Source organism: Xyrauchen texanus, chromosome 9 (assembly GCF_025860055.1).
Source record: "Xyrauchen texanus isolate HMW12.3.18 chromosome 9, RBS_HiC_50CHRs, whole genome shotgun sequence".
In the NCBI taxonomy this organism is placed as follows: Eukaryota; Metazoa; Chordata; class Actinopteri; order Cypriniformes; family Catostomidae; genus Xyrauchen; species Xyrauchen texanus.
The window spans coordinates 4,869,393-4,890,898 of NC_068284.1; the positions used below are offsets into that span (position 1 = coordinate 4,869,393).

General features: G+C 41.0%; 1 protein-coding gene across 1 annotated transcript in view; it reads right to left on the reverse strand.

Moving 5' to 3' along the window:
- Positions 1-7,366: 7,366 nt before the first annotated feature.
- The window catches only part of LOC127649620 (PH domain leucine-rich repeat-containing protein phosphatase 1-like), a 54,965-nt gene continuing 40,825 nt past the window's right edge, over positions 7,367-21,506 (reverse strand). Inside the window, exons 7-17 of the mRNA XM_052134820.1 lie at positions 19,600-19,802; positions 19,461-19,521; positions 18,738-18,833; positions 18,496-18,651; positions 16,896-17,096; positions 16,328-16,490; positions 15,919-16,049; positions 14,582-14,698; positions 14,305-14,499; positions 13,755-13,983; positions 7,367-10,734 (exon numbers count right to left, since the gene is read on the reverse strand). Of these exons, the coding sequence (XP_051990780.1) occupies positions 9,556-10,734; positions 13,755-13,983; positions 14,305-14,499; positions 14,582-14,698; positions 15,919-16,049; positions 16,328-16,490; positions 16,896-17,096; positions 18,496-18,651; positions 18,738-18,833; positions 19,461-19,521; positions 19,600-19,802 (2,731 nt within the window). The 3' untranslated portion in view covers positions 7,367-9,555. The remainder of the gene's footprint in view (positions 10,735-13,754; positions 13,984-14,304; positions 14,500-14,581; positions 14,699-15,918; positions 16,050-16,327; positions 16,491-16,895; positions 17,097-18,495; positions 18,652-18,737; positions 18,834-19,460; positions 19,522-19,599; positions 19,803-21,506) is intronic.

Here is a 21,506-nt window from a genome sequence, read left to right on the forward strand (position 1 = left end):
GCCTCCCCGGACAAGAGAGGGACGAGGCGGGCTGCCCACTGGTCGCTGGCCAACCCCAAATTTCCGCCGTGCGTTCAAAGAGGTCCAGGAACGCCTCTGGATCATCTGCCGGCCCCATCTTCTGTAGCGAGGGTGGGGGCAGTGTGGCGCGGGGTCCGGGGTCGCGGCTGCGTCTGGAGCAGCCTTCTGGCTGAGGAGGCTCTGGATGGCAAGCCGGTCTTCTGCTTGAGCCCGCATTATTTCAAAGAACCGGCGATCCTGGTCCTGTCGGAGCTCCACCAGAGCCTGTTGGTGTCCCTGATGGAGAGTAGCGAGGGACTGGAGGACTTCCGCCAGCTGGGAGGACTCTATGGGGCGACTCTGCTCCATAACTTGGAAAAAAAAGATGTTCCTTCTAGTCCTGGGTTTCGGCACCAGTGTGAAGTGGACCAAGGAAGGGACGGAAACAGATGTCCGCTTAAGGGGTAAGCTTTATTATTACAGTTAATTTTACTTGTATCACACACAACTATTCTTTGCTTTGTGTCAGGCTCTCTCTCCATGCTCTGTGGCTGCTGGCTTTTTTATCCACTCTCCTTAGAGACAGGTGTTAGACATAATTTAGCTCAGGTGTGAGCGCCCTTACCGCTTTTCTCTCCCGGACGGGCGCTTGACCACGCCCCCGCTGCCACAATTACATTTCTATAATGACATCTGAAACCTGTTGATTTTAAATGCTGCTGCATCCAAGCCACTAGATGTCAGTGTATGTCCAAGATGACACAAAGACAACAGTTACTGAATGCATCTTTAACAGGGTGTGAAATACACATCGACTTTCTGGGGGTCTCTGTCTTTTTTCCTCCCCTTTGTTATTTAATTTTTTTTGTAGGATGGGGGGATAGTCTGTGGATCGACGGACGCAAAACATATTTATAAATATATATTACAAAAATATAAATTATAATACATAATTACTGTATTCAAAAATAAAATAGAGAGAGAGAGAGAGAGAGAGAGAGAGAGAGACTGAGAGAAAAGCGCTATTACTACAATCAGCTCCGATTCCAATCAGGGTTTAGAAAATCACACCAAACACAATTGAAAATGCAGGGATTTGAGCAAATATTACACAAAGTAGATGTACATGGTAATAAGATAGAATCAATTTGTTTTAGGAGTTATTATGAGTGTGCATTACATAGTGATTTTAAACAAATGCTCTTAACACAGTATATACAGTATGCATGAGTGGCATATACACTTCTTTTATTCACCAAAGTGGCATTCAACTGATCACAATGTATAGTCAGGACATTGATAACATGAAACATGACTATTACAATTTGAAAACAATTCTGATCTTCTTAAACTATTTCAAAGAGTTCTCATCAAAAATTCCTCCATGTGCAGCAATGACAGCTGTCAGATTGTCCAGATACTCATGTGACATTTCACCCCACACTTCCTGTAGCTCTTGCCATAGATATGACTGTGTTGTCAGACACTTCTCACACACCTTACAGTCTAGCTGATCCCACAAAAGCTCAATGGGGTTAAGATCCATAACACTCTTTTCCAATTATCTGTTGTCCAATGTCTGTGTTTCTTTGCCCACTTGAACCCTTTATTTTTGTTTTTATATTTTAAGTGGTTTTTCTTTGCAATTCATCCCATAAGGCTGCACCCGAGTCTTCTCTTTACTGTTGTACATGAAACTGGTGTTGAGCGGTTAGAATTCAATGAAGCTGTCAGCGGAGGACATGTGAGGCAAACTAGAGACTCTGATGTACTTATCCTCTTGTTTATTTGTACATCTGGTCTTCCACATCTATTTCTGTCCTTGTTAGAGTCAGTTGTGCTTTGTCTTTGAAGACTGTAGTTACACCTTTGTACGATATCTTCAGTTTTTGGCAATTTCAATCATTGTAAATCCTTCATTCCTCAAAACAATGATTGACTGATGAGTTTCTAGAGAAAGCTTGAAATTTTTCCCCTAATATTGATCTTAAGACAATATGAGCCAGTTAGGTGATGTGAAGTGAATCCGCATCAGCTGTTTACATACAACAGCTCTTCGTGATCGCTTGTATTGCTACTACTAAAGCTAGGAAATAGCTTTAAATGGCTTTAAACGAACAACTTCAGCATTACAGCTCATCACTCCTCCTCGTCACACTCCTCCACCACCCAATTCAGGGCGGGAAAACATACTTGACGTACTCCCCTCCCTTCCTGGAGGGGAGGTGTTGCCCTTCCGGCTGTACTTCTGACAGCAAGTCTACCCCACCTCTTTGTACCTTGGGAGAGACGAAGGGAGGGAGAGAGGAGAGGGAAAGATTATGGGGGAAGCGAGAGAGAGAGGAAAGAATAAAAGTTGCGTGACGGTCCCCAGACATGCTGTCGGCTGTCTCTCAGCCACTCCTCCACCCCTTGGTGGCGGCAGCGACTCTTCCGTCCTCTGGCAGAGTGCAGCAGCTCATTCACTTCCTGGCGGATGGCAGTGGTGAGGACTCCACGACAGCGCATCTCTCCTCCTTCCTGGGTTTGGGCACCAGTGTAACAAAGTTCACATTTAGGGGAAAGGAGGAAGCGGAAATGGTGATTCCATCTCAAACGGTATGTTTATTTTAAACTCAAAATCACGCTTTTCAGCGGAACACTCAAAATCATACTTTTCAGCGGAAACAGTTCAGCACAGTCTCTTCGGTTTGTGTGTGGTAACACTCTCTCTGCCTCACTGGCGTCCGGCTCACTCTTAAAGCCCATCTCCAAGCTCACTGCAATGACAAACAGCTGTTAGAGACCGTTCTCATCTCCTGATCTTGCTCTCCATTCACAAGCCGGCGCTCAACCACTCCCCCACCACCACAGAGCAAGGTACATGTAGCCGGCGTTGGCACAACACTGTCACCACACATTCACAAGTGCTCACATTTGAAGCGTGCTGCTCACTATATATTTATATCATTAAATTGCAGCATTTGTGGTAAAATAATATCACAAGGATTAAACGTGATTTTATTTTGTGTGCAGAATGTTTACGTAAGGACATTCGTACATCATATGGTATAGGTTTTTGGTATCAGAAAAAGTTTACGAGTACCAGTACATGAGCACGGTATCGTAGCTGTACCCGATACCAGTATTGGTGTTGGGACATCCCTACTACTAGTGTATGTACCAAATGGCTAATTGGTAATGTGCTAAATTTACACAAAGTAATGTATACCCACCTTCTTCCTGAACGCGGAGTGTTCCACGGTTTATAACAAAAGTCTTTTTTTGTTTCTGGTCTGGAGTGTATTTTGTTTTGTGGATAATATAATGTTTAGTGTAATACATTTGTAAAAATTGCCAAAAAACAACAAGTGGCTCCATAGTGCCGATACTTTACAGAGTCATGATGACCATCTTTTTGCCTCACACGAGTGGGTTAGATGACATGAGGTGATGGCCCAAGGTTAGTTATGACAGCCAACACTTGCACAAGTTGAGCCTGAACACATTTTACTCTTTAAATACATAAAAAAATGTTTTGTTGTTCTCCATCTAGATTGCTTGTTTCAGTAGATTTTACATTGCGTCTTTACCGAGACCGGAACCAGAAAACAATCCAGTGGAAATCAAAATCATCGTGGCACCACCCAGTGGTTGCTTAGGAAAGCTGTGGAAGAAATAGTTTATTTTTATATTGAATTCAGGGTTTCTTGTGCATGATCAAATCAAGTGCTTGAGCAAATGCATCAGCAGCTGCACGTCCAACAAATTCCTGTTTCTGTTTTCTTTTGATGGACTGTGCAGCAGCAGCGACTCTGGAAACATAACAAAAAAACTCATATCTCATTGTTCAGTCAGTTCTCTTCACAGTCCGAAGGAAAACAAACAAACTGTCTACTAAAACTAAAATAAAAACCTTTGGATTGTCAGTCTCATTGTAATTAGCTCCATAGTAATCCATTGTTTCGGTTTAAAAACTTAAAAACATTTGCACCAAATATTCAGTCTTGGTGTGAATAGGTCTCAATGGGTGTTCTTATGGGGCTTTGACATGATTCACGTCAAAGTACCGTTCAACGCCAGCATCAAGTGCCGCTGTGAACCCCACATGTGAAAGTGTTGCAGGTTACAGAAGTTCACGGAAGGGCGATTTTACAAGTTTGCTTGGCAAGAAAGTGAAAGGTGTGTACAGCGATACTGAAAAGGTATCTGAAGGACTCTTTAACAATAAGGTTTTAGGATGATAAATTGTTTGAACTGTGAGTGCTGAGTTAGGTTGGATGGAAGTTCACCGCGGCCCAGTTGGTAAGGCTGGCGCTTTACTCCAGATGTATTTGAAAGCCCCTTTAGGCACAAAGTGAAGCATCATATAATGAATGTATAATGTGCGGTCACAGGTGTTCGAGCATGCTTCAAACGTGGCTTGTTAGAATTTAGAGTCAGTTTCAATTTGTCACACTTTAATAGTTTTTTGACTATGCAATACATTCATTTAAGACGTGATGAAGTGAAAGAGGAAAGTCAAGAAGTGAATGAAGTGGAGGAGCATCATCAGTATCAGGAACCTCAAAATGGCATAGCTGGAGAGACTGAAAAGTACTTAACACAAGAAACAACTCGGAGAACGGAAGCCAACCATTCTTTCAGCTTTCATCGATGTGGAAAGACTTTCACACATAATGGAAGCCTTAAAGATCACTTTATGATTCACTCTGGAGAAAAGCCTTTCACCTGCCCTCAGTGTGAATGTAATGTCAGGAGGCACATTATAATTCACAAGGCCTTTTACCTGCTCTGAGTTTGGAAAGAGTTTCAAGAATTCAGGAGACCTTAAGACATTAGGTAGAGTTGGAGACCTCGAGTTCGGACTCAAATCCGAGTCACAAGTCCAATTTTAATGCACTTGGACTTGTCACGGACTCGGATGCATTTTTACTCAGACTTGACTCGGACTCGAGCCTTTCAGACTTGGGATTTTTACAGAGTCCGGCCTATTCCATGGCATTTGTGATGCAATGAAAAACAAACAACATAGGGTGACCATACGTCCTCCTTTTACCTTAAGAGGCACATCAAAATCCATACTGAAGAGAGGCCTTTCATCTGCTCAGTGTGAAAAGAGTTTCAAAAATTCAGGAGACCTCAAGAGGCACATAAGAATACACACTGGAGAGAAGCCTTTTACCTGTCCTCAATGTGGAAAGAGTTAAAAATTAAAAGGAGATCTTAAGGAACATGCAAAAATTAATTCCGGAGAGAAACTACACCAATGTTCTGAGTGTGGCAGGAGGTTTTCAGAGGCTAGCAATCTAAAAACTCATCTGCTCTCTCACTCTGGAGAAAGGCCGTTTAAATGTGATCAGTGCGAGAAAACTTTTTTTGTGGCAGTTCACTTGAAGACACACATGAGGATTCATGAAGACGAGAAGCCTTACACGTGTTCTTTTTGTGGAAAAAGTTTTCTATGGCTGAACGGTTTTAAAGACCATTTGAAAACACAGAAAGAGCATGTGTGTACTGATTGTGGGAAGTCCTTCATTAGAGCTGCTGAATTGAAAGCACATGAAAGAGTGCATACTGGAGAGAGGCCGTACCTCTGCCCTTCATGTGGGAAGACTTTCAGCCGATATGGTAATCTAGGAAAACACTTAAAAAGGGTTTGCCCAAAGTTGTCACAGTGAGCAAAGTTCCTCTCTAGTTCCAGCAACTGTACCTAATTTATTCTAAAAGAGCAATGTTATTTTAAACTAATGAAATTTAAGACAGATTAAACTATTAGTTCAGATAATGTGTGCTGCTTAAAAATGCCACATTTTGTGTGGATACTTTTATATCATGGAGTAGAAATATTTCTAAATAAATAGTTCCAGCAAGCCCAGATACGTTTTCTTTTTCTATTGTGGATTAGAATGGACTAACTGGGCAAGTGACCAATCATGAGTCACCAGGTCAGTAAAACCATTCCACATGTTCTCTGTTCTGAGCACGGTTAGATAATCCAGGCCAAAAACGGTTTGTAACTGGACTGTACTGAACTGTGCTCAAGTGGAAATGCTACCGGAACAGTTGTGCTAAGAATCATTTGACCCAATGATGGAAAAGCACTTAAAGGGTGCCATGGTTTTGAAATCTTGACCAATCAACAACTCTTATTGTGTGGATGAAAAAATTAGCTCTCCCAAAGAAATCGGAAATCTTTGAAATCTGGCATTACTATTATAATAAAATGAAATATTTGCAATGTAAATGTAGCAAGCAAAAAAAAAAAAAAAAATATATATTTATTTTTGTTTTTTTTAATGGCTGTCAATAAAGAAAGATTCTCTTTGCAGTCAGATGGTGCAGGGCCATGTTAACCAGCCAAAATTTGAGTAGAATCTCAACAGAACACTGTGCCACATCTTCACTCTGAAGCGGGACTTATACTGACCACATATACACTCACCAACCACTTTATTATGTGCACCTGTACACCCACTTATTCATGCCATTATCAATTTAGCCTATATTGTGGCAGCAGTGCAGTTAATAAAATCATCCATATGTGGGTCAGGAACTTAAGTTAAAGTTAACATCAGCCATCAGAACAGTTACCATAGACTTTGTCAGTTCGATCCAGTCTGGCCATTCTCTGTTGACATCTCTCATCAACAAGACATTTCCATCTGCAGAACTTCCGCTCACTGGATGTTTTTTGTTTTTGGCACCATTCCGAGTACATTTTAGGGACTGTTGTGTGTGAAAATCCCAGGAGATCAGCAGTTACAGAAAAACTAAAACTAGCCCATCTGACACCAACAATCATCCATGTGATTATCTAATCAGCCAATTGTGTGGCAGCAGTGCAGTGCATAAAATCATGCTGATACAGGTCAGTAAATGTTCTGATCAACCATCAGAATGGGGACAAAATGTGATCTCAGTGATTTGGAGAGTGGCATGATTGTTGGTGTAACTGCTGATCTCCTGGATTTTCACATATAAGGAAAATATGACATTTTATTTCTCCCCACTAAACCTCCCGAGAGTTTATCAGAAGTGCAGAGATTAACTGAGAAACAAAACAAGATCAATGACATGTCTAGACTGCGTCACCGAAGCGACTTTTTGCCTGCATCATGAAAACGTTCTTGACATTCCGTTCTCACTTCAGTATAATTGATTCCATCATAGACTCTTTAGACATAGCACTTTTAACCACAATTTATTTTATTATACTTATTAATTAAATAGTTCAATTATCCTATTATATCAATATTTTAGACATAAACTTAACCACTTATAAACAACATAAAACAAGTAACAGGCTGGTAAATGTAGTAACAATAACTGATTTGAGTGTTGCAGTGGATGGAGATGTTTATCACTGCATGAAGACATGAAGATGGATGCTTCTTCTGCATTAGACACATGCTCGATGAAAGACATTTCAAAAAGTGGTGGGGACATAAACAACCCGTAACATCAATTAATGACTCCTGTGGTTGTTGAAAACCCATGTTCATTATTATAATATAAAATATGACAAGTATTCCAGATAATAATTGCATTCATCTTTTGAATGAACTTCATTTGGCTTTTCACAGCATAACTGTGATTAATTCAGTTACTCTTTTTATCGACTGACAGTCCCAATCATAAGAAACCCACCCTAGCCTACCTAATGAAAAGGTTCATATTTCAAACTGAATTTAAAACATATATTTTCCTAGGCACTGAAATCAGAAAGCACCACAAAATAAACTGCTTTGTAGTCATAAATTTAAAGATTTATTATAAAAAAACAGGAACTTTTTGTGTGGTAGGGTGGTACAATTGCTTGCAGATAAATTGGTTTGCATTACAGGACTTGACAGAGTCACGCTGGTGTGACGTGGATGAGTTGTGTGTGTGTGTGGCTCATTAATCAGCGAGTGATGACAGCACTGGTGCGTAATGCGCAGTTCCTATTCATCTGGTGTGTATATGTTTCTGATACACATACATCTATTGGCATTTATGCATAAAGGTTTATCTTGTTCTAGACACATAGTTCCCTTAAAAAGAATTGGTATACAATATTGTTCTTATTTACAATCATTGGAAAGAGAGAAAAAAAAAAATCACCATTTCTCGCAGAGAAGATTAGTAAAAAAAAAAAAGTGACGAAGTCACCATAAAAGAGTAAGCAACTCCTAGGAGTTAGTCTTTAAAATGTCCACTAAATGTCTAGTTTTTTTACAGGCCTGAAGCCCTGATTTACTGAAATGATACAGTATTACTTTAAGTGCCCTATCTACAACAGTTAAGCATGGTTTTACAAGTGTGTACCATACAACACAATTTATGTTAACGCAATTTTCTTTCTTTTTTTTTTTTAAAATCAATTTAAAGTCTGTTGTAGGTTTTTTATTCCGCATTAAAAGATATGGTAACTACAAACAAAAATCAAAAGATCCATAGTTTTGTCGTTGGTAAAGGCAGTTAACATTGAAACACTAGTGTTGAATTACATAGGTGTCAGTTTAAGGTAAATAAAAGGTAAACGGTCAGTAATCAGTAGTGAACTGCTCTTAAACGCTAGTGAAAAGATGAAATGAGTGAGGCACAGTAGAGCGCAGGTCACTCTTGTGTGTGTTCTCTTAAAGGGATCGGTTGACTTTTATTGGTGGACTTCGCAGGAAGTGCCATCATACGTTGCATGTTTGACCCAGTCTGGTGACATTTCAGAGCGATCTCAGGTCTGACACGTTAGCGTGTTAGATGATTCATAGCTTCATACTGGTCTCTTGCATGTTTGTCTGGAGTGAAGTTGCAAGTAGGAAATACTGTGCTGAGTATTATCTTAAACGAAAAGTTCCCTCAAAAACTGTCATGTCATTTCAGACCCAAATGCTGTTATTTTTCCAGTTTTTTTGTGAAGAATATTTACATAGCTCTTTTACTTACTGATATTTCACAGTGAACACGTCTGTCAAGCTCTGAAAAGCATCATATAAACATAAAAAAAGTATCATAAAGATAGTCCATATGACTCTTGCTTTATATTACAAGACTTCTGAAGCCATACAAAATTGTTGTATCAAGGACAGATCCAAATATATGTCCTTATTCACTGAGAATCTTGCCCTCCGTCGAAGCTCGTGCCTACCCCGCAATAATGCTTCATATTCAGTTACTACATATACACAAGAACAAATGCTGTTTTGTGCCATTTTTGAATCTGCACACAAATGCCTTTCACGTCAGGGTTTAGTTTGCAATAACAACCGGCTGACAGTACATTATCCCTTACATAACTCAAACTTGGGTCTGTTCCTCACACAAAGCTATCACATGACTTTGGAAGACTAGTGCATAAGTCATTTATGATATAAGGTACAGTCCTTTTTATGTCTTGTGTCTTCTTTCGAGCTTGATAGATTTGGTCAATATGAACTGTCATTGTATGAACAATAGCATTGCTAAACTTCTATCGTTGTGCTTCACAGGAAAATGAACAGCATACGGGTGAATAAATGATGACAGAAGTTTTATTTGTGTGTGAACTATTCCTTTAAAGTGGTCATATCGCAGTACTCTACGGTGAGTGCAGTTTCAGAGCGGTGTGTCGTAGTAGTCCGCAGGTCGCTCACTCTTGGCTGGTCTCTGTTGGTCCTGCTGATGTTGTTTCATGATCTCCTTCACCTCCTCCTCCAGCTCTGGTGGTATGATGAACTGGTCATCAGGGTCGGGTTGAGCAGGAGCTGTGAAATAACCTCCCGGTTTCTTTGAAGGAGCTTCGGCTGCCACCTCGATCAAGTTGTGGCTCTGTTCCTGTGGCACCACTGAGCCGTTTGCTCTCCACTTTCCCAAAGTCTTAGTCCAGGCATCTGTTGCTGCAGTGTTCCCACTCTTATCTCCTTGCTTCTGGGATCCTTCCTTGTCAATCTCTGCTGGTGCTTCCAGATCAGGCTCCGAAATCTTTTCTGGAACTTCAGGGGTGCAAGGTGGAGCTGGCGGAGGTGGTAACATGTGGCCCAGAAAGTGAACGTCAGCTTCTACTTCCACTCGACTACCATTGGAGAAGACACCAACAATAGGTTCCTCGTCCTCGCTATCCAGACCGTTGTCTGAGAGCGCACTGGAGAAGGTAGCGCTGGAGAGTTGCCTCTGGAATAAGCTGGTGGCATTGGGGGTGAGGTGGAGCGTGCAGCAGGGCAGGCGTGGGTTCTGCTGCAGCTGTGGCGGGTGGCTTTGAGCATGAAGGTGTAGGTGAGCTTCCTGGAGCAGGAGCAGGGGCTCGTCCGAGGATGCGGTGGAACCCACTTCAGAGCTCATCTCAGACGCACTGACCTCGGAACTGATCTCACTGCAAGAGGATGGAGGCACGCCGGCAGAGGAGGGCGGGAACAGGCCTGGACCAGGGCTGGGTGGGGGTTGCGGATGGAGACTTATGGATCCGGTCTCAGTGGATGCCAAGCAGCAATAGCAGCAGCAATCTTCAGCAACGCTGAGATGCACCACCACAGCGCTCAGGCTGTCAGTGCAGCCGTATGCTTGTGCCAATGTGCAAAGCTTCTTAGCAGCTGCGAGCGCATCAGGCACTTTCCGTACAGCTTCGACTGCCTCGCTGGGGTCTAGAACCTCAAACAGACCTCTGCTGCCAAGGATAAAGAACTCATCTCTGGGTGTTAGTGGGAGTGTGTTGACATATGGGCGAGGCAGGACTGCCGGATAGAGGAAAGAGTAGCCCATGATGCGAGTGGAGTCTGTTATGCCGTTCACTTTGTTGTCCTGATTGAAGAGAGAGATGGAATATTGTCACAGTTCAGTTCTATTTCCTTTTTTTGCCCAATTCCCAATGTGCTCTAAGTCCTCGTGGTGGCGTAGTGACTCACCTCAATCCAGGTGGCGGAGGACGAAACTCAGTTGCCTCCACGTCTGAGACCGTCAACCCGCGCATCTTATCACGTGGCTTGTTGAGCGCGTTACCGTGAATATAGAGCACAGGTGGTGGCTTCACGCCATCCACCGCGGCATCCACGCACAACTCACCACGCGCCCCACTGAGAGCGAACCACATTATAGCGACCACGAGGAGGTTACCCGTGTGACTCTACCCTCCTTAGCAACCGGGCCAATTTGGTTGCTTAGGAGACCCGGCTGGAGTCACTCAGAACGCCCTGGGATTCGAACTAGCGAACTCCAGAGGTGGTAGCCAGTGTCTTTACCACTGAGCTCCCCAGGCCCACCAGTCCTATTTCCTTTTAAATTTGTCATATAGTGGTGTACTTGGGCGAGTACCTCTAACTCTTTGAATTGTTAAGTTTTATATACAACAATAGAGTGCAACAGTCAGGTTCCGCAAGTAAAAATCCCATTTATTTTCTCCACAGTTGAACTGATTTTTAACTTTGTGTTTAACAGTGCAATTTCTGGTGAATAACTAAATTACCAATTATCCTGAAGGGAAACGATCCACCAGAGAATTGCGACCAACAAAGCACACTAAAAGAGCTCTGCAATGATGGCCCACACCCATGATGCGCCATGAATGATGCAATCAAATCAATCTCAAAAGTACTTGTGTATTTGTATATTAAATGGAAAAAAAGAAACCTTTTAACTTAACAAAGTCTCCTTAAAATATGCAACACTCCGTATGACGTATATATACATGAATAGCGCAGACGGAACTTAAGAACGTATCATGCAATAACAGATCAGATTTACAAACTCGACTGAAAAACAGATTGCTGTCGATTGCAAGCTTATGTTCAATGACATGGGAATACAACAAATAATTTACTGACTTCTTAAGCCACTTTTTGTATTGCCTAATCAATGAAACAATAAAGCAATATATACAGTGCTGTGCAAAAGTTTTAGGCACTTGTGAAAAACGTTCAAAGTTTTCTTAATAAAATAATGACATAAATAGTTAATTAATCAATTAACGTCATACAAAGTCCATTAAAAAGGAAAAGAGCTAAATCAATATTTGGTTTGAACACATTTGCCTTCAAAACAGCACCAATTCTCCAACTTACACCTGGACACAGTTTTTCTTTGTTTGAGAAATCGCCACAGTTCTTTTATTTATTTCGGCTGTCTCAATTACTTCTGCCTGTTCGTGTGATCCCAGACTGACTCTGTGTTCAGTGGGGGGCTCTGTGAGGGCCATGCCATCTGTTGCAGGGCTCCCTGTTCTTCTATTCTATTCACAAAAGGAATGTTTGGGAGTATAAAATGTATTTCCTATAGACACACTAAAGTAGCAGATATAAATAACCATCTTAAGGCAAATGTTTTTGTGAAACATCTTATTATATAATACTTTTGCACAGTACTGTGTATGTATATATATATATATATATATATATATATATATATATATATATATATATATATATATATATTAAAGCTGTCAAAGTTAACATGTTAACGCATGCGATTCATTTGAAAAGTTTAATGCGTTAAAAGTCAATAAAGCATAAACCAGCATATACACTGGCCTTTGCGATGTGTCCAACCCAGTCATTACACTGATGCGCGCGCACACACACACACACACACACACACGTCGTGTCAGTAATCAAATGATGGGAAAGGACCAATTAATGCTATTTGTTGTACAAAACAAGTGGGATGAATCAATTTATATTGTGGAAGATGAGAGTTTAAGAGATTTAATGCCCATTGCAATGAAAATGCAACCTATGAGGGGACTCAATCTTTCAATTAGTCAAACACCCAATTATACTTTGGGAAATGTTTAATGTTACTTGAACTGGTGCTATTTTAGTGCATTTCCATCTTTATACTGTGGAAGGATTTGTTTGGAAAATGTTAATAAAGCATTATATTGTTACATGTTGTTTTGTTTTCTTTCCTAAGATGGAAATAATGCATTTTGACAGCAAAATAAATACTTTATATATAGTAAAAATTCAGCACTTCTGTGATTAATCGCGATTAATTATGAAAAAGTATGCGATTAAAAGGTTTTAATCGACTGACAGCACTAATATATATAATTATTTGAATTATTATTTATATTTAATTCTCTTTATGTGGGGGCATTCATCAGCAAATACTAGTATATGCGATTAATCTCATTAATTAATAAGCATGTCATTACTTCAATTAAAAAATCGATTGACAGCCCTACATAAAATATATTGATTCTAAACATTCTGTCTTTTTGCTTCATGGGATTGTAGTTTATTCCCTCATTAAAGTGATTAAGTACACAGTCTTGTACCTTTGTCTATTTGTCCAATTTTCAAATAAATTTTTGCTTCAAGTCAAAGTTTGTACTGTTTTGATTCACCTTGGAGCTGGTTGGTTTGCTTCATGGCTTAGAAATCTTTTATAAAGTACTTTTTGAAATCCTTATGGAAAAAATGAAGGGGGAAAATATTTCTGGAACCACGGCAGCTATAAAAGTGGGCACTGTTGCACTCTATAACAGAATCAGCACCTTTGAGGAGGCTTTTGACCGAAATGTGGAGGCTGAATGTCAAGTTCATCCTCCATCTCCACATATCCCAATCATAATGCTTCTTTTTTCAATTCTACCATTTGCTACTATTGGCATGACCTTTAAATTGAACAAATTGGCATTAAATTACTGTGATTATAGAAAGGCTGCATTACCTTCAATAGTGGCCTAATACAATAACTTAATAGCCCATATGGCCTTGATGACATGTGGCAAGACCAGGAACATGTAGTAAGTATATAGGGCAAATTTTGATTTCATATCGACTTTAATGTTAATGTCTACACAGTTGACACATCTACAAAGTTACCTCAGTGATAATAGCTTTATGTTCCCGCACGCGCTTGTATTCCTCTTTGATACTGATGTTGTGCAGGAGCGACAGTGGAAGCGCTTTGCCGTCCCGACACAGTACCGCCTGACACTTTCCCACATTAGCTGCTGTGAGGGTGAAGCAGCCGGACGGGTCTGTCGGGTCATGACGGATGTGACAGAGCACTGCAGAGCCACCCAGTTTCTGCCCTGCTGTGCCTAACTTCCTGTACAACAGAAAGGGAAATATTAGCATTTATTAAACGTCCTTCAATGCCAATATAACAAATTAATATAAAATTCTGCAGTATTCAGTATATAGTGTAGGCAGCACCATTGCGCTGTATTGCATTGCTTGTAAAATGACTGTATGGACAATCAGTTCTTAAGATCAGACTTGAAAAACACACCTCAATTAGGTGCGGTGTGAATGAAGCACTACAATGAACACCATGAAAAGACCATGAAAACTCAAAGAAGTTCTGTGCTGCCCTCTGGTGGACAGCAGCTAGTTTAGTATTCCTCACTGGTGAATGAGTTTGCTTTACCTCTGCATCACCAGGAAAGTGTTGGTCATGTAGTCTTCTTCACTCTTGGTTCTGTGTAGCTCCTCTGCTAGTATGTCATTCATGGTGCACTGTAGTAAATACGGCACCTCCACGTTCCTGTCGCCATCAAACACACCGTACAGAGCCTCTCTGTTGCCACAGAAACTGTTCACAGACAGCGCCGCCACACACAGTCTGTGCAATACAACAGTACACTTCATCACTGTACGATTCACATTGACATAAGAGATACACATTTATCTACTAAGCGACATACTTGTTCTTGACACCTGATGCTTCGGTGTAGCCGTGACTCCAGACAGCAGGCCCTCCTGTGGCCTCATTGGCTGAGAAAGATGAGGGGGGCGGGTCGATTCGGAAACAGCGGATGTTACTATAGGTTAAAAGATTAGACAGTTAGATTCAATTGGCCAATACAAGACAACAAATGATAACATGTCATATATAGTACACAAACAGTGTCCAAATGGTAAATAAGAGTAAAATTGTACTTAGATGAGTAAATAAACCAGATGGCCAGTAGGAAATAGAAATTTTCAGATGAGCCAAAACATTATGACCAACTGCGTGATCTGCTGTTCGCCCTCCATGTGTCGCCAAAACCGTGCCAGCTGAGGCATGGACTCGAGACATTAGCAGCAGATCCTTCAAGCCCTGTAAGTTGAGAGGTGGATCTTCCATGGATCTGACTTGTTGATCCAGTACATCCCACAGATGCTCAATCGAATTAAGATCTGGGAAATGTGGAATGATGAAACTCTTCATCATGTTCCTCAAACCATTCCCAAACAATGTGTGCAGTGTAGTAGGACACATTATCCTGCTGAAAGAGGCCACTGCCATCAGGGTATACCACTGCCATGAAGCGGTGTACCTGGTCTGCAACAATGTTTAGGTAGGTGCCACATGTTAAATTGACGTCCACATGAATGGGCCACATGAATGGACCCAGGATTTCCCAACAGAACATTTCCCAGATCATCTCACTCCCTCCACTGGCTTGTCGTCTTCCCACAGTGCATCCTGGTGCCATCACTTCCCCAGGTAAACGGCGCACATATACACGGCCTTCCACTTGATGTTAAAGAAAACAGGACTCATCTGATCAAGTGACCTTCTTTCACTGCTACAAGGTCCAGATCTGATGCTGGCATGGTCATTGTAAGCACTTTAGACAGTGGACAGGGGACATAATGGGCACTCTGACCAGTCTGCGGCTACGCAGCCTTCATTGCCCTCACGCATCAATGAGTCTTGGGCACCCAACACCCTGTCGCCGGTTTGTGGTTTGACCCTCCTCAGACCACTGTCGGTAGGTACTCACCACTGCTGAACGGAAGCCTTGCCGTTTTAGAGATGCTCTGACCCTGTCATGTGGTCATAACAGTTTGGCCCTTGTCTTTACTCCTGCCCATTTCTCCTGCATTCAACATGTTGACTACGAGAACTGATTGTTCACTCACCATCTAATCTACACAGACCTTGACATGTGACCTTTTTAGGAGATAATCAAAGTTATTCGCTTCACCTCATATGTTTTGGCTCACCAGTTAGTTTTGGACCCTGAACACAAACATACAGATGATGTCTTACTTGAGCTGCTCGAGGGTTTTGTGGTCGAGATTCAAGCGTGGGTTGCCCGTCAGATCCAGCTCTTGAAGTTTAGGAGGCAGACTATCAGGTAATGTGATCTCACTCAACTCATTACAGCTCAGATCCACACACTACACACACAAACACATGTACAACATACAGTCAGTTATTTTGGTGCAATTTCATTATGAAAAAGGTAGCAAATGGCCGAAAACTGTAACTGTTCAAATCAAAACCACTGACAATTTCAGCAAAACTATGTTTCAAGTCAAATTGTATTATATAAAGTAATCAAATGAAAACGCATTTGAAAATGGAACACTATAATAATCCTGAAATGTGTAAGTGTTAATTGAGTAGTTTGAAGTCTATGATGCATGTGTGTGTGTGTGAGAGAGAGAGATCTGACCTTCATCTCCATGAGCTGCATGACCTCAGGGAACACCTCAATGCAGTTGGAGTGTGCCACCAGCGTGTGCATGCGTCTGCAGTTCAGGATGGTGGTGGGCACAGCCTTCAGCCTGTTCCCACTCAGGTCCACTTCCTCCAACTCCTCTAGCTTGGCCATTTTACTGCAGAGAGACATTGAATGTCAATATATGAATTCAGAAAAGGGTCCAAAACCACATTCACATGTTTGGATATTCCTTTGGTAACAGCAGCTTAAATGTTCATGAAAAAACAACAACAAAAAAACAGGAAAGGCTCATGCAATATATATTTTTTATTTTTGTAATAATTTTCTGTGATGAAAAATTAATCCTGTTAATCAATCATTCATTTAAAAAACAAACAAAGGGACAATTTCAGTTTAAGATTTGTCATTTTAAAATGAGAGAATAAAAGAGTTACTTTATCTTGATGTGTGCTTGTATACTTGGTTTGGGGACAAGTAAATATACCTTTAGTAGCTTATGAGTAAACATATTTATGTAACTGATATAAAATGTACTCAAGTATCAAAAGTGTATGTTTACCTGGCCGGGAATGTCTGTAGGTGATTGTAAGCCATGTGCAGTATCCTCAGGTGTGTGTGTCCTGTCAGTTGTGGCACACACTTGTCTGTCAGATGGTTATTGGTCACATACAGCTCCTGTAGAATACTGTTGCTCTCCTCTGATAGGCTGGAGGGGGGCAGATTCTCCAGTTTATTGGCTGATGCATTCAGGCACCTTAAACTGAAGAAAAGTCACATCACAGATGAGCTGTGTATGATTTTATTCACAATATATCACATTTACAAACACTACCTATTGAAATACCTAAAATCTTCACCTTAAATTATACAAAAGCTTATGTCTGAAATACATAATATTTTTGGAATGCAACAATTTAATAACTGCACATAATGTAATACGTATTAAATTATTCATGTAAAATCTTGAGCTCATAAATAATAGGTTTTATATTATGAGAAATGTATTATATTATGAACTCACTAAAAAATTTTTAATTCAAATGTAATAATTTTGTCATATTGTAATGATTTCCAAAACAAAACAATAGTATCATTTTTAAGGGATAAAACATGGGTATTCCTTTATTGAACACTTTAAAATTCTAAATCTAATCTTAAACTACCCATGAAATGCCCCAGATTTAAATATTCATTGTTGAGAGAAGATTTCTAGTGCCCGACCGATATATCGGTATCGGCGTATATGTTTACCAATATGCACATATACAGTACAGAAAACTTTATTTTTCAGAACATATAATGCTTGGGGTGATTTAGAATTGGTGTCATAAAGTCATTTTTCCAGCAGAGTGTGCTCTGACTCCATTGTTTACAGAGCTGACTATGAGCTGATGGTGGTTCTGCAGACAGTGCGGAGTTAAGCGGTGTCGTCACGGTAAGTTGCTAACTAGTTTGTGAAATACATACTGGAATTTAATAAACAATGACCCCATCATTTTTCCTTTTCAATATAACTAAAATAACGTTAACCCTGTCCCTGACAACCATGTCACTCATGTTTATCACATCTGTTTGCTGTTAGCCAGCTATAGTTTGTCAGTGCAGTCAGTAATGTAGCAGACAGAAAGGTAAACATGGTGCAACTTTTTGCTCCCCAGCAGACAATGGTGCGGTGGTGGATTGTGTCTGTTGATTGTTGATTTCATGCCATGTTTATAGTTGGTGAGACGCAATGCTGGTCTGTCTTTTACTCTCTGTGGCAACAAGCTTATAGCTACTTTCATTGTTATCAGCTGATAAGCTAATGTGTAAACATGTATTCACCAAACTGCTTTGTTCAGGATTTGCAGTTTGGTACCCCCTACACTGAACAATTCCAGTCATTGTATTTATAAAATGTAATATATAAGGGTTCTACCTGAACTTGTAAAGCAGAATATGGTGTAACACCGCTGCCGCTGTTTATCTAAATTCAGCAGGTGTAAAAGCTTCTTGTTTTACAACCTGCCCCTAATTGACTGGCAGTATTAAAATAGTCAGCATTTGACTGATACTAAACATACAGTGTTTACCTGGGCACGTTTTGGTGAGATTCACATATTTCTTGGCTTCTTCAGCATTATATTTTATATGTTTGGGGTTTGGTTGAAGTGTTTTACCTTTCTGATTTGAGAAAGAGATTACAGGGAAGCTCAATGAGTTGATTATGCTGCACATCCAACACCTCCACTAGAGGACGCTCCACCCGCTCTGGCAAACGCTTCAACTGATTATGACCAGCCAAGACCTTCCTCAAACTAATGCTGCACAACAACCTGACAGCCAGAGAGAGAGAGATTGTGTGAATCCACACGCACATCACTGTCTGTATTTTTCACAGAAAGCACGAGCACACGCTCACCATGCCGGCAGTTCTGTGATGTGGTTGTGGCTGACGTCTAAAACTTCCAGCTTTCTGCTGTCATTTAACCAATCAGGAAGTGCCTTCATACAGTTTCTGTGAGAGAAAAAACCACACACACATCAATTACACCATTTCCTTTAGTGTTTCGCTTTAAGGCGTGGTCACATTTATCTTTTGGATGGCAAAAAAGTAGCGGGTGAAGAAGCTGTGGGCGGATGTTGAGCGTGTGTGACACCAGCAAAAAACGAATTGTCAAGCAGCCTTTTTTAATGCTGAACTTTATACTCTGTAAAAGTGAAGATAAAAAGAAACTCGCCACTGAAATGATATCCCTGTCCATTGTGAATGTTCAGTGCAGGTGTGCACGAAGTACCGCCCACACAGAGGTCACTGCCAAAACAAGCAACTTCCTATAGGTCAATGCGGCGAATTCACCTGTCAAAGTTCACTAAACTTGAACTCTGCATGGAAAAAATTATTCGCCATCGAAAGTCTATTGAGCAAAATTCAATGATTGCAAGGCTTCCCATTGAAATTACTGTTTCGCCCTCAGAATTTTGCTGTGTGAAGGTATACGTGACCACGCCTTAAGAAAGCAATCATACTGGTTTGGAAAGACATAAAAGTTTACAGAAGTATCATTTTTGGATGAACTATTCCTTTAACGTTTGCTGAATTGAATAACAACCCAAGTTAATGTTTGAGAAACATCAAAGCAACCTTGAGATGTCCATGTATGTGAGATTGGAGGCCACAGGATTTACTTCCAACTCTTGCAGCTCTGTGGGAAAAAATATGAAATATCAAGCAAGCTGATAAACGTGTGGCAAAACATGAGGCATAATGGCGTGTTTGGTACCGTTGTTGGCGGCGTAGAGAGCTTTGAGCATGCAGCCGCGCAGACGCAGTCGCGTGATGGAGTTCCTCTGACAGTGCAGAACCTCCAGCCTTGGGAAGACAGATGCATCCAGCTCGCTCAGTCGATTATCACGCACGTCCAGCTGTGTCACGTGACGCAGAAACTCCGGCTCATCCGGAACAACGCTGGAGATCTGATTTAAACTGATGAGACAGAATCATGCATTAAATCCATGATCAACCTGAAGGAGCACAACTTACCAACTAAATATACTGCCTTGCAAATTCAAAACACAGTAACTACACACTATCAAAATGTAATTATGACTGGAATCGGGTCCCTCAGACTGTGATCTGTCCTGTGTCAAACAGGTTTGGCTCAACCATGCTCAAATTAAGAGAAAACTAAAAACTTTGAAGCCATTTTTCTGTGTTCAGAATTGCAGTAGTTACAGCATACATACAGATTTTCTTCTCCCCACAATTGTACAGAGTGGTTATCTGAGTTACTGTAGACATTGTCAGTTATAACCAGTCTGGCCATTCTCTGTTGATCTCTCTCATCAACAAGACATTTCCATCCACAGAACTGCCGCTCACTGGATGTTTTTTGTTTTTGGCACCATTCGGAGTAAATTCTAGAGACTGTTGTGTGTGAAACTCCCAGAAATACTCAAACCAGCCCATCTGACAACAACAATCATCAATGTGATTATCTAATCAGCCAATCATGTGGCAGCAGTGCAGTGCATAAAATCATGCAGATATGAGTCAGGAGCTTCAGTTAATGTTCACATCAACCATCAGAATGGGGAAAATGTGATCTCAGTGATTTGGACTGTGGCATGATTGTTAGTGCCAGAGGGGCTGGTTTGAGTATTTCTGTATCTCAGGGGCGTGTCTAGGGGGAGGCTGGGGGAGGCAGTGCCTCCCCTAGGATAAGCTCTGCCTCCCCTGAGAATTTGAGAAATAATCTGTCCATCTGATCAGAGGCGTCGGCAGCCGATTTTGCCGGGGCTTCAGCCCCGAATGTTTTGAGTGTAGCCCCGAATGTATTTTGAATAGTTGACTGACAAATATGAAACCGGACAAAAGCCTATGTAAACCCCCGAAATCATAAGTTGCCTTATTTCATTGTGCTTTGGCTTTGCACATACTGCATACAGCCTGTAAAAATAGACATAGGCATAATCTAGCCTATAGAATAAGTTACTTTGCTGTCGGTAGCCTATGGGCGACTCCGTTTCTTCCTCTCTGTTGAATATGCAGCAGGTAGAGGAGGAGCTTGCACAGTCGTTGACATCAACTAACGTTACTTAGTGGCGAGTTAACGGCAATTAGCAGGAAAGACAGCAAAAATTAAGCAAATGAGGCTTTGTGGATCTTTCCAAAAGAAGTCAGTGGGTCAGAATTCACATTTGTTTTTGTCCTTAAAGTCTTAAGATCATCATCTAGCTGGCTTTCACCCACAGTAGGCTAAACCTCAAGAGTTGTAGCCTCTAACCTCCTTATTTAGATTGACGCAGCTTGGTAGCTCAGAGTTAACGCAGTCGCCTCTCGCGCTGGAGACCACGGTTCGAGCCCCATTCGGGGCGTACTTTTCTTATTTATCAGATGTTGTTTTCGCTAAGGATAACCAATAAGCATTAACATAAAATGTATGCGTGACTTGTTTTGTGATATTAGTTTGTAGGAAATATACACTTTGATTTGATTAAATGGTTTTGTAGAGTGTAGCAAAGATGAGCAACAGACTGAGCAGCAGCAGCAGCAGCTGTGCCAGAATCAGGCATGGAAACTGGTAACAATTAATAAGTCACTTTACTTCAGAGAAAGTTAAAAGTGAAACATTGTTTATCTCAATGATCCTAATGAAAGGATTTTGACAGATGAATTATTCTCATAGAG